The 15,619-nt window shown below is 33.2% G+C and overlaps 1 protein-coding gene across 8 annotated transcripts in view; it reads left to right on the plus strand.

Annotated features, from left to right (window-relative positions):
* Positions 1–15,619, plus strand: part of PTBP2 (polypyrimidine tract binding protein 2) — a 92,377-nt gene that overhangs the window by 55,789 nt on the left and 20,969 nt on the right. For all 8 annotated transcript variants that reach the window (XM_011959400.1, XM_011959396.1, XM_011959397.1 and 5 more), the window contains one exon: positions 6,829–7,024. In XM_011959400.1, coding sequence (XP_011814790.1) covers positions 6,829–7,024 — 196 coding nt within the window. The remainder of the gene's footprint in view (positions 1–6,828; positions 7,025–15,619) is intronic.

Below are 15,619 nucleotides of genomic sequence, written 5' to 3' on the forward strand. Positions count from 1 at the left end.
AGTTTGTACCCTTAAGAAAAAAGCAGGACTATGTTGTGGATGTGCACCTGCATAAGATTTGAAGTGGCTTTTAGTGGGAATTTCAAAGTAATTAGTTTTCAAGAGAGTTTGGCTGAAATACTCAGATGTGGCTCAGATGCTATGATAGGCTCTCAGTTTATTTAAAATTATATATTATCTTTAATGTCTTTGTTTTTAAAGCTTTTATGAATAGGTTTCTAGTCACTTTTTATTTATATCATTTATCTTTTTTGTCATTGTTATATATGGAAGATGTGAGGTCATTGAGAAATGTAAAATTTCCTGTCAAGGCTGCCACTGAAAACTGCATACCACATCTTTGCTTCCAAGTACCTTAATCTTCTGTTTGTATATCTGAAATCTACTTTTGCTCTGTCTCTTTAACTTTTTGTGCCATAGTATCATTATTATTACTATTCCATTATTAAGCCATTAAAAATTCATTATTAAGCCATTATTATGAAACCATTTAATAAGCTTACATTTGTCTTAACTGGTTTTCTTTCTTTCGTTCGTTCTTTTACTTTCAGATTAATTATTGTCTCTAATACTTAAATGCTTCCTCCAGATCAGGATTACTTCTGTGGAGCCCAGACCATTTTTTATAATTGTTTCATTGTATTTGCATCTTCACAACCTCATTTCTGGAGCAAAATTAGTTGTAGGTAGCAGAAAGGCTATACAAGTAATAATAGCATAATTGTGATAGTTTACCAAGTGCTATAGTCTCATTTTTTCTGACCACTACTCTATGTTGTCAGCAAAACAGGGGTTTCCCCTTTGTTACAAGAGGATGCTAAGATTTAAAGGTGAATTACTTATAATGAACACTACCTATAAGGTAGACAGACATTTTTTCAGTCTCAGCCTTTCTTTCAGTATGCTGCTCCTCACTGGTTCTCAGGTATAATCTAATCTTATTATGCTTTCCTCTTCAGGCATAGATTGACAATTAGAATTCTTTTTTTTTCCCAAAAAATGATTATCGTCCTTTCACATGCCCTGGCTACCAAAATCAATGTGGTATGAGGTTTTATGAATAGGAGACAACCTAGAAATCATGGTTTCTGTGACATTTTTCACAACTTCAAACATTTAAATATAGTCTACATTTTTCTTGATGTGGAATAGTTTCCTTGCTCTTCTGACTCCAAAGAAAAGTATTTGTTAGAGGACCAATTAAATGAAATTTGATTGGGGACTATACTGTATTTGAGCTATAATTCTTATGGGGAAAATAGTTTATATGTGTATCTTGTCTGAAGTAGTACATGGTTACATTTAATCTCATAAAAGTACGTCAATTATGTCAACTTTTGCAATTTTCGTTTAATCTTCTGTGAACAGATACTAAGCATCCAACTATAATATTGATGTTTGTGCACAGGTATGCACTCAGGTCGTCTTGACAAAGATTAAAAGTTATAGTTCTAAGACAGTAGATAATTGTTTTATTAAGTACTTATTCTGGTATCAGAACTCACACTTGACTTATTAGAGAAAGAAAAAGAAATTTGTTTTCTAAACTTGCTTTGCCCCATTACCTTGTAATCTAGACCCTTTGGTAAAATTTACATTTTTGATAACTGCAGTAATGTTCATTTTACATGCCTGCATCTGGGCTCTACTAGAGAATATCACATAATAACATAATCTGACAATTGGTACCAGTTTAAATCCATCAGCATCAACTACAAAGAAGCCCCCTACTCTAGTTTAAAAATCTCCTCACATTTCTTCAGTCAACAGTTTTTCTGTTTTTCACAATGCCTCTATCAGATAGAAATTTTCCCTTCTACCATATCTCTCCTCACTCTCACTTGCTTGAAGAAGAAAATCACATGGAAGCTTCCAGTTTTTCTTGCAAAGTCTGCTAATACTCACACTTGTCTTTCTCTTCTAATAAAAGGCATAGATGTTTAGTTATCTAAGACCAATAAACACCAAAGCCTATCGTCTTTTGCCTCTCAGGAGACTGCACTATCTGTCATCCCCTCTTTCTCATTTGTTTCTCTCTATATTGGCCACTTTTCACCAGTTTCAAGTATTCTCAGCCTCTTTCATTTTAAATGAATTTACCTTCAACTTTCAATCCATCCATCTATAACTCTACATACTTTCTATCACCCTGCCTCCCCTCTCCCTTTTCACTCATGACTTCTTAAGTAGGCTATCCTTGTTGTTTGTTATCTTCTCATTTCTCTACTTACTATAATTTGGTTTTAGCACTGTTGACCCAAATTACTCTTCCCCAGTGTCACCATTGATTATTAGAGTAGCTAAATGCTAGTGGTATGATTCAGTCCTTGTCTTACCTAATATCTAGATAATATTTGACACTGTGCACCATTATCTTAAAATTCTCTTTCTTCCTGGTCTCTGATACTTCTCACCTAGATTTATCCTACCCCTCTGTTTCTTCCTTGTCATGTCACTCCCCTTCTACCTGGGAGGCCTCACTTGCTCTCACAGCTCCGTTAAACCTCTGTGATTCAGACAGTGTTCACATCACATTTTCTATCTCAGACCTTTCCTAAGAGACCCACATTAAGAACCTGGCAGTCTAATGATTATCTTCAAACTTAATATGTTCAATCCAGCTCCTGTTTTTGGTGTCTGCTGTTAGTAAAGTGCAAAATACCAACTTCAGTCTCATTAACAAGCCAGAAAACATGGTATTTTTCCCCTTCCTTCCAGCCTGTCATTAGATATTATTGATTTATACCTCCTGAATTTTTGTTGAATCTGGCCTTTTTTCTCCAACTCCTTTGCTGCCACTGCAGGCTAAGCCAGTGTTATTCAAGATGTGGTCTCTCAAGGTAGTTAGTGTATGTCAAACTGAAATCAGCATACTTCTAGCAAACAGTATGCTTAATGTTGATATTGACATAAATTTTGACACAGACTTATATTCATGCAGAGTAGCCTGGGCTGCTGGACCATGAATCATAATTTGAGTAGCATTGATGTAGTAATAGCTCTTTCATATCTCTACTTCCTTGGCCTTCTGACTGAACTCACCATTTTGACATCTTCCCCAGCCTCCATTATTTTTCCACAGAGTACTAAGAATGATATCGTCCTCAAGTCATATTGCTTCTAATCACAATACCCTTTAGTGACTTTTTTGTCCTTGTGATGAAGTCCACAGTTCTTATCATGGATCATGGCTTATAAAACTCTAAATCAGTCCTCAGCTTGCCTCTCCAATCTCCTCTCATGCCTTTTTAGCTGTATTGTACTTCTTTAAATAGCTTGCATACACTGTATATTCTCTGATGTCTTGATCTTACAGATTGCTGTTCCATTTGCTAATACTGTTTTTTTCTCTTCCTCTCTTTATGCCCAACTTCTGCTTCTCTTTGTCTTTCAAGTATCAGTTTAGAAGCCTCTTTCTGAGAGAAGTCTTCCATAACATTTCAACTAGATTAGATCCCTTCCTTTCTTAGTTCTCAGTACCACACGTACAATTTTTAATTTGTTAAATGTGTATATTTTCTGTTGGACTGTAAGTTCTGAGTACCATGTCTGCTTTGTTCTCTGCTGTATTAAGCATTGACATTTAGGGCAAAAATCAGAAGTCATAGTAACAATCTTAATTATCTATAAAAAGTATTTTATGCGATCCTCATATTTATTAAAGAAAACACCTTAATACCTTTTAGAAAATTTGTTTATTTATTGGAAAGTAGTGTATTAGGCAAAGATGTGCCTTCTTGGCATTCTAATTCAGCTTTTGTAATGTTGAGGAATATAATTACTTGATGCATAAAAATACTAGTCTTTTTAACAGTATAATAAGACAGCTAATGTAATCTCCTTTTCACCTGGGATTTAAAAATTGTTTTATGTAGTCCTTACATTATAACACACGTGAGTAGGAAATGGTTCTTTTTGGTTTTTGTTATTAGAAACAGCTTTTCAGAAACACTATGTCTTTATTAGGAATATCTAGTTGACACTGGACAGTGATATTGTGTCTTCTGGAAGTCCTGTTTATATGATCATTTTATTTTAACGTATAAGTGGGTTGTTTCTTATTATTTATTTCTTCCAGGAGATTCCATCTCATCACTAACTAATAATAAAAATAAGTAAGAGGTAAAACGTTTGTGAAAGTAAGATTATGTCATTCATTTCCTTCTCACAGAGTACACATTGCTTTATGCAGATTCTTTGAGAGACCTAATGGAATTGTCCTTTCCTAATATCTTGGGCAAAGATTCTGCTTGACATCTGCTTAATTTACAATCTGTATATTTTACATTCATATTAATGGAGAATTTATGATGAAATCAGTGGTTTTAGGATGCTTTAGGAAAATCCTGCATAATCTACCAGAGTGGGGTTGATAGTGGTAAATAATTAGTCTGAAATATTACATTAGTATTATAAGCTTAATTTTGTGTTGTTGATTTTGATAATTTTTCATGACTTGCCAAAAATTAAAAAGTAGATATTTAAAGAATTTGGAAGTTATGGTTTCTCTCACCATATGCTAAATCTGATCCCCAACAATCTCTTCAAAAAAGTAAGTTATAAATAGTAAACATTCTGAAAAATGGAAATAGTTTTATTGTGGCTTTTCATGTTTTTAGTCCATATGCAATGTTTCATTGTGCTGCTATAATTATGCTTTCTGTGCCTAATATCTTTCCTGTGTTTTGATTTCCATGTTTTAGCCATAAACTTCAAATTTACATGAAAATTTTTTTTCTGATTGTTTTTGCTTACTGTCTAAACTTTCACCGTGAGTAGGCACATTTGGAAGGTCTTTCTGCAAATTGTCTTGAGCTTTTACTGTCAGAAATCTTTACTCCAACAAGATCACCGCATTCCTGATTGCTGAACCACGGGACTGGTTTGTGTGCTACTGCTGTTTCTTGGGATTTTGCAAATACATGAGCTTGAAGTGAGCTTGCATATGTTTTTTAAATTTGATTTTACTCCCTTTCTTATTTGTGGTCACCTACTTTAGTCAACTATTTAAAATACCTGGATTTTTGTTCTCATGCATCCTCAGCTCCTGTTTCTTTCCTCTTTTGCTAACAGATGATTAATTTACATCTTGTTTGCTTATTTCTCTAGCTCTTGTACCTTAGGTATACTTGTGTAGTTTCCACCTACATAAAGTTTTTGTTTTTGTTTTTGTTTTAATGTTCAAAGGGAAAATTTCAAAGGTTCCTGGAGGGCTTTCTCACAATGGGCATATTAATTGTTAGATAATTTGGCAATCGCCCTCAGTATTGCTGGGAAAGAATTCAGCTCCTAAAAAACGTAGTGTGGGTTTAGTAATTTTGTATCAGCACTTTTAGCATTAACCTAAATACTGTGACTCAAAGCCAGATCTTTTCTCCTATCATTTTCTCTTTGATAACATTGAAGTAGTCACCTAAGAGTGAATTTTGCTACTCATCTTTTGATACTTATCTGTTGTGTAGAAACGTCAGTTCTGTTACTTATCTTACATTTTCCCTATAGGAATGCTACATTAGTAAATGAATACCTATCTTCAGTGCTTTGTTTGCCTTTACACCAGGGTGTTGAATTAATAGTTATGTTATTCTGGCTGATAAAGTTGATACATGGCTTCCACTTTTATGTGATGATAGGTACCTTGCCTAACCCAAATGTAATTCAAATCCTGATGTGTATGAAGTCTCTTTGAGTTTTTAGCAGTGCTGTATTGAAGTGAATGAACCTGTGTTGAATTATTTTCTAGGTTTTAGGTAGGTAAATTAGTCACGTAAAAAATTCGTGTATTAAGAAAAAAGGTTTTATATTTCCAGAGGTGAGAATATTTGAATTAAAAGCTTTATATACTTAAGCTAACTGTAGAGGTTTACTTTTTCCATAACACGACATGTTTATTCTTTTAATGAAAAGTTAACAGTATGTTCACCTGTTCTCTAGTTTGTTTCCAGCTTGTATCCAGCTGAACTAGAAATGGTGATTATATAGGAGCAGAAAAAATACAAGATAATCATAGCAATAACATAGTCCTTTATCTTGTATTTTCACATATGTGATCTTTAGTTTACTCCTCATAATAACCCTGTGAGGAACCATGACAGCCCTTGTCATCATTCCTGTTTTCCCAATTAAAAAATTGAGATTCAGAGAGGTTAAACAACTTGCTTAAGATGACCTAAAAGACTCTAGGCTTTTAATTAATCCTAGACCTGGCACTTGTCAGTTTCAGAACTTTTCTGGAATGACATTGGATTTACTAATTTCATCAAGATAATCTGATTGGGGGTGAACATTTCAGGTTAAGGAAAATAGTTTTTTCTCTTTTGCCTCATTTTATGGGAATTGCTATTATGTGCTAGGATAATTTGGTTTGAAGCAAGTTTGTACAACGTGGCATCAAATAGCAGTTACCTTATAAAACTGTACTGAATCATCTTAAGTACTGCCATCCAGCAATAAATATATGTGTAATAAAATTAACCTTATTGAGCAGAGTAGTGTGGTACTACTTTGCAGGACTTCCTGCTTGTGACACTTATCAGTTTTTTTATTAAATTAACTTATTTGCAATTTTTTACAATTAAAAGTATTAGCATGGATGCTTAGCTGATTGTATTTTAGGTTGAAGTAGCATTTTCTATTTAAGGAAGATAATATTTCGGGGAAACTAATACATGGACAGCTGGAACAGCAAAATTTGATGTATGAAATTGGAATCCTTTTCCTGGTAGCTTTTAAGTTCGAGTTTTTGTTGTTAAGTTTTATTAAAATTATACTTTCACTAATTTTTATTTTTTGTTTAAGATTGCTGATGTACTTTATTCACTTTTACAGGCCCTAGATGGTCAGAATATTTATAATGCCTGCTGTACCCTAAGGATTGATTTTTCCAAACTTGTGAATTTGAACGTAAAGTACAACAATGATAAAAGTAGGGATTATACTCGACCCGATCTTCCATCTGGGGATGGACAACCTGCCCTGGATCCAGCTATTGCCGCAGCATTTGCCAAGGAGACATCTCTCTTAGGTATGATTTTTATTGTCTTAACCACTTTTCTCCCATTTTGCCAAATGGAAAAGTACCAGTAAGTATAATGAATCCCTCCATTTTGGGCCTTACCAAATTGTGTTAGGTTTCATGAGTTTTCTTTTTCTCAAGTGAAGGCATATGAATACTGTTAAGAACAATCCAAAGTGTTCTCCGTAACTCTAAGTAAAATTATGTTAGTTTTGTTACTTTTAATACCTTCAGCTTCTCTTCCATGCCACTCTCCCAGAACAAAAGAAGAAAAGCTCTAATGAAGAAATACTGTTGAATTCTTAATGCCATAGTTACGCTTTAAACTTGATGTCACTATGCCCAAGTCTAGGCCTGAAGTTCTTGTGTGTGTTTTTCAGTGCTGATCTGATTGTTTTATTTAGCATTGCATGGAAACAGTGAAATATTAAGAGACAAAACATACATAATGGGTGGAGGCATGTGGGATTTTTTTTTGAAGCATATTGTAGCGGCCTTTTAAAAAAACAGTTTAAACTAGAAGAAATTTTCTGTAAAATTAATTTTGCTATTTCTTTGCATTTTGTCTTAATCATTTATATTTTACTTTGTACCACAATGGACTTGAGCCTCCTAAAAAAATACAGTGCAAGCATATGCAACTTATAGTTGATAGAGTGAAATCAAGATGAAGAAAAAAATACAGGAAAATCTTATTTTGTAAGTAAAATATGCAAAGTGATTTTATAAGATGGAATTTTAGAGTCTCCTTTTATTTGATGTATTTCTTGATTTCTAGTATTTGTAAGATTATCGTTAAGTCATGATTTTTATACATATGGAACTCAAAATTGATAGTTGACAAACTAGCTTTTACAGTTTAGTTTATGTCCATCATTTCAAAAAGAAAAAATCGTATAATGAAGTAGTTATTGGAAATACTTCCCAGTGTATAACAATCATGCCATCAGTTTGTGAATCTGAAATCTGTAAGTGGTATATATGTAGAGAAAGATACTCTAAGGCAGTTGATATTTGATTCTAGTAACTAATCAGAATTAACTACTTGTTAATTCTGGCAACTTTAAACAAACAAATCTGACCCTTTATTTGAATTTTCTGGTATATCTAGCACAAGTCATAGTGTTTTTGATGACTGTAGTAGATGCTTTAGGTCACTTACACTCTTTCCTGACAGAATCTCTACCCCTCTGTGTGTGTCTAGCTGAATTCGTAATTCGAGTTAATAAGATTGAATATTTCACAGTGTACAGTTTTTAAAGGCAAAGTCAAGAGTGAAACAGTGAAACATGATTTTTGCTTATAATTACTACTATAGATTATTAAACTCTTTACTGATAGACGTTGTTATAGAAAGAATCAGAATTTATTGAGTAACTTCTACGTCATAGGCATTCAGCTAGGTACCTGGCAGATACATTACTTTATTAAAACAGATGGTGTCATCAAGATTTTACATATAGTTTCTAAGAAGTTGAAAAATTCTTAGAAACAATTTAAAGATAAAATAACGAGAAACTCCAGCTAGCATTAACAATGGACTACAATAATCACTTCTTTGGACCATACTGAGCTGTGTGTATTTGCCCATCTGAATGTACTTAGATGCGCTTGGATCCTTGGCAGGGAGGCTTGTTTAGAAGTCACCTGGATTCTTGTAGGGAATTTTTCAGCATTTTCCTTGTGATCTTATGACCTTGGTAAAACTCTTGAAACAATAATAAAGTCGTTTTTTTTTTCTTTCTTTGAGACGGAGTCTCACTCTGTGGCCCAGGCTGGAGTGCAGTGGCGCAATCTCGGCTCATTGCAACTTCCACCTCCCAGATTCGAGCGATTCTCCCGCCTCAGCCTCCCGAGCATCTGGGACTACAGGCATGTACCACCACCCCTGGCTAATTTTTGTGTTTTTTCATAGAGATGAGATTTCACCATGTTGGCCAGGCTGGTCTGGAACTCCTGATCTCAGGGGATCTGCCCGCCTCAGCCTCCCAAAGAGCTGGGATTACAGGTGTGAGCCACCATGCCTGACCACTTTTGTTCATTTTTTAAGTGTTTTACATTTTTACATTAAAAGCATGTAAATTAAGTTCCTCCCTTCACCAAAAAATTGTCTAGTGTCTTTCCACTTCTGTGTTGCATTTTTTAGTATAATGCATTTTTGTTTCTTCATCTCTGCCTCATAAGAAAAAGGAAAAAATGTTTAGCCTTTCCTAAGTGACTTCATTTTTTATTTGTTTTAATGTTTTTGCATCTTGTTATAACTGGGCTTTTTAAGTATACTCAAAAATAGGTTAAAAGTAGGTGAGTTAAAGGTTTTAAAAATCAGATAATGGACCCAAGTTTTGATAATTCACAAGAGATAACCATTTATTTTTAAATTTTTAATGTAAATACATGTTTCTGTACAAAATTAAAATTGCTCTGTATTTGCAGATTTGCATTATCTTTTACTGTAATTGACATTTTACTTAGAATTTGTTTTAAAAGATAGTTTCAATACCTGCATAGCATGTTAGTGGATATGTTGTACCTTTGAAAGTGGACATAAAGGCTGTTCCATACTTTTTATTAAAACACCGTTGTACTTTTTTGCCTCTCAAATTATTTTCTTAGACTAGATTCCTAGAATTAGAATTATTGGGTCAAAGAAAATGTTAAAGCCTATTTACATTATTTTCAAATTTCTTCATCTAAAGGTGATATTAACTTTAACATTAATTATATATGAGGCTGGGTGTCCTACTTTTTCCCCTACCAGCATATTATTTTTTAATTTCACAAGATTAATTTGATAGGAAAATGTCTATTATTTTAATTTCTGTTAAGATTTAGTTTGCAGTCTTTAAATGTTTATTTGACAGTCACAATTCTCTAAATTGCTTACCTGCATTCTTTCTGTTAGGATATACAATAATTTTTATAAAATGGGTAGTAAGGATATTAATATGCATATTTTGGATGAACCAAGCCTTCAGCTTTATTCATGTATGTTAGACAGGTCAGTTTTTGGAAAAGTAGGTTTAAATAATCTATCTTTTTAAATAATTGATCTCAATCCCAAAGTGTTCATTTGTACGACATGAAGACACTATTTTCTTCTTCATACATTTGGTGAATATTTGATCTCAGTTTCCACCTTTCTTTTTGCTTTTTAAACATTGTTTACAGTGATACCCAATATCGCATAAGTGAGGACATGCCTTTTAGAATAGTAACTAAATCTTTTCCTCTATTTAATCAGATGACTTCAACAAACTAGTATTGATAGGATTACCTTCCTGCTCAGTCTTCCTGAAACAGTACTTGTTCAAAATGAAATAATTGAATTTGTTTCAAAAATTTTGTAAGAACACAAATATAAGGTGATACTCTTTTGCTAAATATTTGTGGGGGGCTGCACTTTACCTTGTGTGATTTTTTTTTTTTTCTTGTGTGATTTTTTTATTAGATCTAGCTACTTGATTGAATTTAATTACTTTAGAATCAGTACTATAAATTTGAATTGATTTATTTTACACAGTACTTTTTTAAGACGAACATTTATATCTGGCTTTTCTGTTTCCTTCAATGCTAGGTATCATAGTGTCTCAGAAAATGTAATTTGTTCAAAGAAAGGAGACTGAGTACTTTGTAATGAGTTTAAAAATCTGACATCTAAATACATAATCACAAACGTGGCAGACTATTAGTCATTCATATATTCTGTTTCAAAGAACACGGTGATCAAAAATCCTTCAGATTATAAATTGAGATATCATTATAACCGTTTTCTCATGTTAAGAGGTGTAGTTAATTTATTAAGGGGTAGATCACTTAGAAAAGTTGCTGGAAGTAATTTTTCATGATCATGTTGTCTGCATTCTAAAAATTAGGAGAGAGAGTGTGTACAAACAATATTTATCTTAGAGCTTTCCTTGTATTTCAGATTGAGGAACAGGCATTCTCATCATAAAGTTTTTAAAAGAAAGGCAAAGCAGATCTTTTGTAGGAAATCATTGACGTTAAAATAGTTATCATTGTGAACAGATACAACATTTATTCATAAAGGTAAACATGTAGGTCTTATAGAACATTATTTCTCAAAATTTTGCTGCACATTGATGAAGTCACCAGATTCTACCCCAGACTGAGAATAGTTGGAGTGGGTCACAGGCATTCCTATGTTTTTAGAATCTCAAGATGGTTTTACTGTGTAGCAAGAGTTGAGAATTACTGATACAGAAAAGAACTTGTAACTTAATTAATGTCATTTAAATCTATTTTGGTACAGTTCTGCTGGCACAATTTTAATTAGCTGTTAAACTGAATTTTTTATTTTCTATATATTTGTGATACATAAAATTAACTGGAAAACTTACTTTGATTTTCTTTCTTTGTTACATTTGTATGGGTTATTCATTTGGTAATATTTATTAATTTATTATTAGAGATTTACGCTGTACGCTAATATAATGAATCCCATACAGCTGTCATCTTGGTTCAATAGCGCTGACACTTAGTTTCATCTATTCAGTTTTTCTTTTGTATTCTGAAGCAAATCCTTGACATTGTGACATGTCTTCTCAAATATTACTATAGTATCTCTAAAATAATTACATTTTCTTTCCAAACCATAATATGATTATTACACTTAATCAAAATTGACAATGATTTCTTAATGTCATCAGATACCCAACTCACATTAAAATTTCCCCAATTATCTTGAAAATGCTTTTAAAGTTTGATTTGTTCAGAACAAGATCCTATGGAGGGCCACACATAGCATTTGGTTGTTTTATCTCATTAGTCTGTTTCAGTCTATAGTAGTCCTCTCCCTTTCTCTACTCCCAACCTCACGTCCATTTACTTATGAAGTGACATGGTTATCCTTTTAGAAAGTTTCACAGATTAGACTAGCCTTGCTGTTTCCTTAGAGTGTCATGTTAACTTGTTCCTCTATCTGCTGCGTTTCTTATATAAACTTAAAGTTAGTTCCAAAGGCTTGATAAGATTTAGAGCCTGGTTTTTTTTTTTTTTCTTCTTCTTTTAAGTGCTTCTTGTGCTTCCTATTGTGTCTCAGTAGGAGACATCTAATATCTGGTTGCCCCACTTTTAGTGATGTTAATGATGCTTTAAGACTTTATGGATTTGGGTGTTGACATTCTGATCCTTTTGTTACATTTTTTTCTGCTAATGATTTTAGTAACTAATGGTTGCTGCCTTAATTAATTTCACTAGTGGGTTGCAAATATTGCTTTTTCTCCCCTAATTCACATATTCCTTCTCTACATTAATTAGCTGAAAATCTTTATAAAGTGGAATTTTCCTTCATCAACTAGAATTACCAACCTTGTAATTCAGTTTGTGTAGGACAATTAGTTAAATTCTTGCATTTATTTACTAATTTTAAGTTTTTGCCCAGCTTTTGTTTTCAGGTAAGTACTTAAACCAGCTTATGAACAGGTACATTATAGATTCTTCCCACTGTCTGCTTTAAACTTTTGAAACTGTCAGTTGTTTGCAGGTTCTAGTAGCCCAGAGTGGTTTGAAATTGTGACCTTAGCCCAGATGTATGTAATTATTTAATTTGGCCTTGAACAATGGCCCAAAAAAGGAAGGGGGTGGGGTGGATAAAGGACTAAGCAAAATTAATTAAAATTTAGAAATCTTTCTCTCAGAAGGAATTCATGCCCATAAATGGAAGATCAGGATACATTAATATTTTCTCAGTAAATACCAGTAGATGATAAATCACTTTTCTTGTATACATAATTGTGAAAAAAACCCATCCAGGTGTGCATGTGAGCTATTTATTCATTGAGAGGATTTAGATCTCTTAGGTGTTTTTTGTTGTTGTATGTGTACTTTTGTGTGGTCTGCCTGTTTATTCTTTTTGAATAGGATGATATGTACAATTTAAGAAGCCTTTTGTGGAATGTGGCTTTCTTAAATACATTATTGCATTTCATCTACAGTGATGAAGGGAAAAACTACAAAACTAGACAGATTGCATATTAGTTAGTACTGCAGTAGTGAGGTAATAGAGCAATACTCATATTTTCTTTTGCCTGTGTTCTTTACTTGTGTGTGTGTGTGTGTGTGTGTGTGTGTGTGTGTTTAAACAAGATTCATTATAGTCTTTCAGATATAATTTAATAAATTTAGGCTGTTCAGGGTTTCCTACAGAGATGAATGCTGCTTCTAAGGTTTTGGGTTTCTTGAACCAGAGCTTAGAAAGAACAAGAATATGGATGGCATGGTATTTTCGTGGTTTAGTAAGGCTACTTTTAGTTAATTATTGTGATGTAGGCCGTTAAGTAGACTTTTCTAAAACGAAACCCCAGTGAAAAGGGGTTTTGAAGATGCATATATACTGGTTTCTAAGAACTAGGCTTTTTGGATCATTGGTATTGGTAGAAGGGATTTGCTGTGTTTTCTGCCACTGTTGAATCTCTGTATAAAGTTTGGCTCCACTATCAAAATGCTTAGATAGATCCCTTTGCAATAGTTGCCACCCTAGGAATAGCTTGAAAATTCTTAAGTTAATACTAGTTCCTTAGATTCCACCTCTATTCCTTGGAGTTTTTTTTTTTTTTTTGAGACGGAGTCTCGCTCTGTCGCTCAGGCTGGAGTGCAGTGGCGCGATCTCTGCTCACGGTAACCTCCGCCTCCTGGGTTCACGCCATTCTCCTGCCTCAGCCTCCCGAGTAGCTGGGACTGCAGGTGCCCGCCACCATGCCTGGCTAATTTCTTTGTATTTTTTTAGTAGAGACAGGGTTTCACCGTGTTAGCCAGGATGGTCTTAATCCCTGACCTCGTGATCCTCCCACCTGGGCCTCCCAAAGTACCGGGATTACAGGTGTGAGCCACCACGCCTGGCCTGCTTATAGTTTTTTATGTCATTATTTTGTGACACAAACGTTTAAAATACTGTAGCTTAGAATGAAATGTGTCAGTCTTAGGAGCCAAAAGTTTGCTGAATGTGAACACTAACATTAGCTAACCATTTTTGTGTCCTGTTTCAGGCACTCAACTGTTCTTAGCCCTTCACAAGTAATATATCATCTCTAAATGTAGTTACCATTATGGATCCCATTTTACAGATTTGGAAAGTAGGGCAGAAAGAACAGTTTGCTCAGATTACCTTAACTTTTGAGTGACCAAGCCCTAGCACTCAAAGCCAGGAAGTCTAGTTCCAAGGTCCATACTCCTAACTAATAAATAGTGGAATAAAATTAGATTAGCTTGACATTTTAGCCTGTCGTCTTCTCCCCTGTAGAATAGTTATCCAGAATAATAATGTACATGTAGTAAAAATGTAAGTCCCATCATTTTAGCTTTCTTTTCTTTTTTTTTTTTTTTTACATAGTAAGATATTTTTTGTTACCAAGTCCATTCAGTATTTAGCCTGATTATCTTATTGATTAAAAAATGAAAAGTGAGTATTGTTCATACATTCATTCAAAATTGGGTACAAAACAAGGGTAGATATGTAACATGCAAATAATAAACTGAACTTATATTTTTATCTTTTTGACAAACAACACGTTAAAATTTATGTCAATCTAATTTTTTCAGAATCTTTTTCTATAATATTTTATTAAGACTAATTATAGCAAATAGTAGCCGTAAAATTAAACCAAAAAACTTATCTACTGCAGAACATATTTGAAAGCTATCCCCCAAGAAAGACCAAAGTAATCACATGTACATAAACATTCTAGTCTTTCTCAGAAATATTAAAAAATACATAGATTTTAAAGCACATTGCTGAATGCCGTAACACCAAAATAAAAAATACATGTTAATTAAAAATTAATATTTTATTTTCAACATAAATCAGAAATACTTGGTCAGAGGTCACTACCTGTCCTAACTGTCCCATAACTTTGACTTTCTCATTTCATGTGTTTTAATATCTAAGAAGTAAAAAATCGTTGGAGTGTGCTTCTTTGTATGTACAATTTTAAATGATGTTGACCTCTTTGGATTATTGAACTGTCCTCTACTTTGCTATAGCTGAATTTTTAAAATGTTAATTTTTAAGTCTTAAACTATGTCTTTTGGAAGAAACATTGGAAGAGCTAAAGTAGATAGAGTTTATTTAAAATTTTTTGACACTGGATAAAATTTTTACTTTTGAGTCACAAATTAATTTGAAACTGTGTCTTTTAGAGAGCGTATTCAGCTCTTAATTCCATTATAAGTAATAGTTGGATGAATGTGTTTTACATCTGGAATGATTTTTATTATCTGAGTAAAGGAAATATGTTTGATGGTAGTTGGATACTTTGAAGGTATTACGGGTTACAGATGAGAAAAAAATGTTACTACATCATTTCATGTTTACATACTGACCAGCATTTTCAATGAAATACGCTTATTACAATAGGACTATAAAATGTTTTTCAAAGGTTTAATTATCCAGGGCAGATAGTTAAGACTATGTGATCATCCATTAAAAACTTTTCACATGGTCTTGCTTAAATGGATCCATTATGTTTACCCATTATATTGTTCTCATCTGTAGTTTTAAGAAATTTACTTCATTTGTTAATACTTACTTTCCATTACCTTCCCCTTTTCTGTGACAGTCTGTTGATACTTGAAGACCTCTCTTGTATT

Source organism: Colobus angolensis, unplaced genomic scaffold (assembly GCF_000951035.1).
Source record: "Colobus angolensis palliatus isolate OR3802 unplaced genomic scaffold, Cang.pa_1.0 Scaffold491, whole genome shotgun sequence".
NCBI lineage: Eukaryota > Metazoa > Chordata > Mammalia > Primates > Cercopithecidae > Colobus > Colobus angolensis.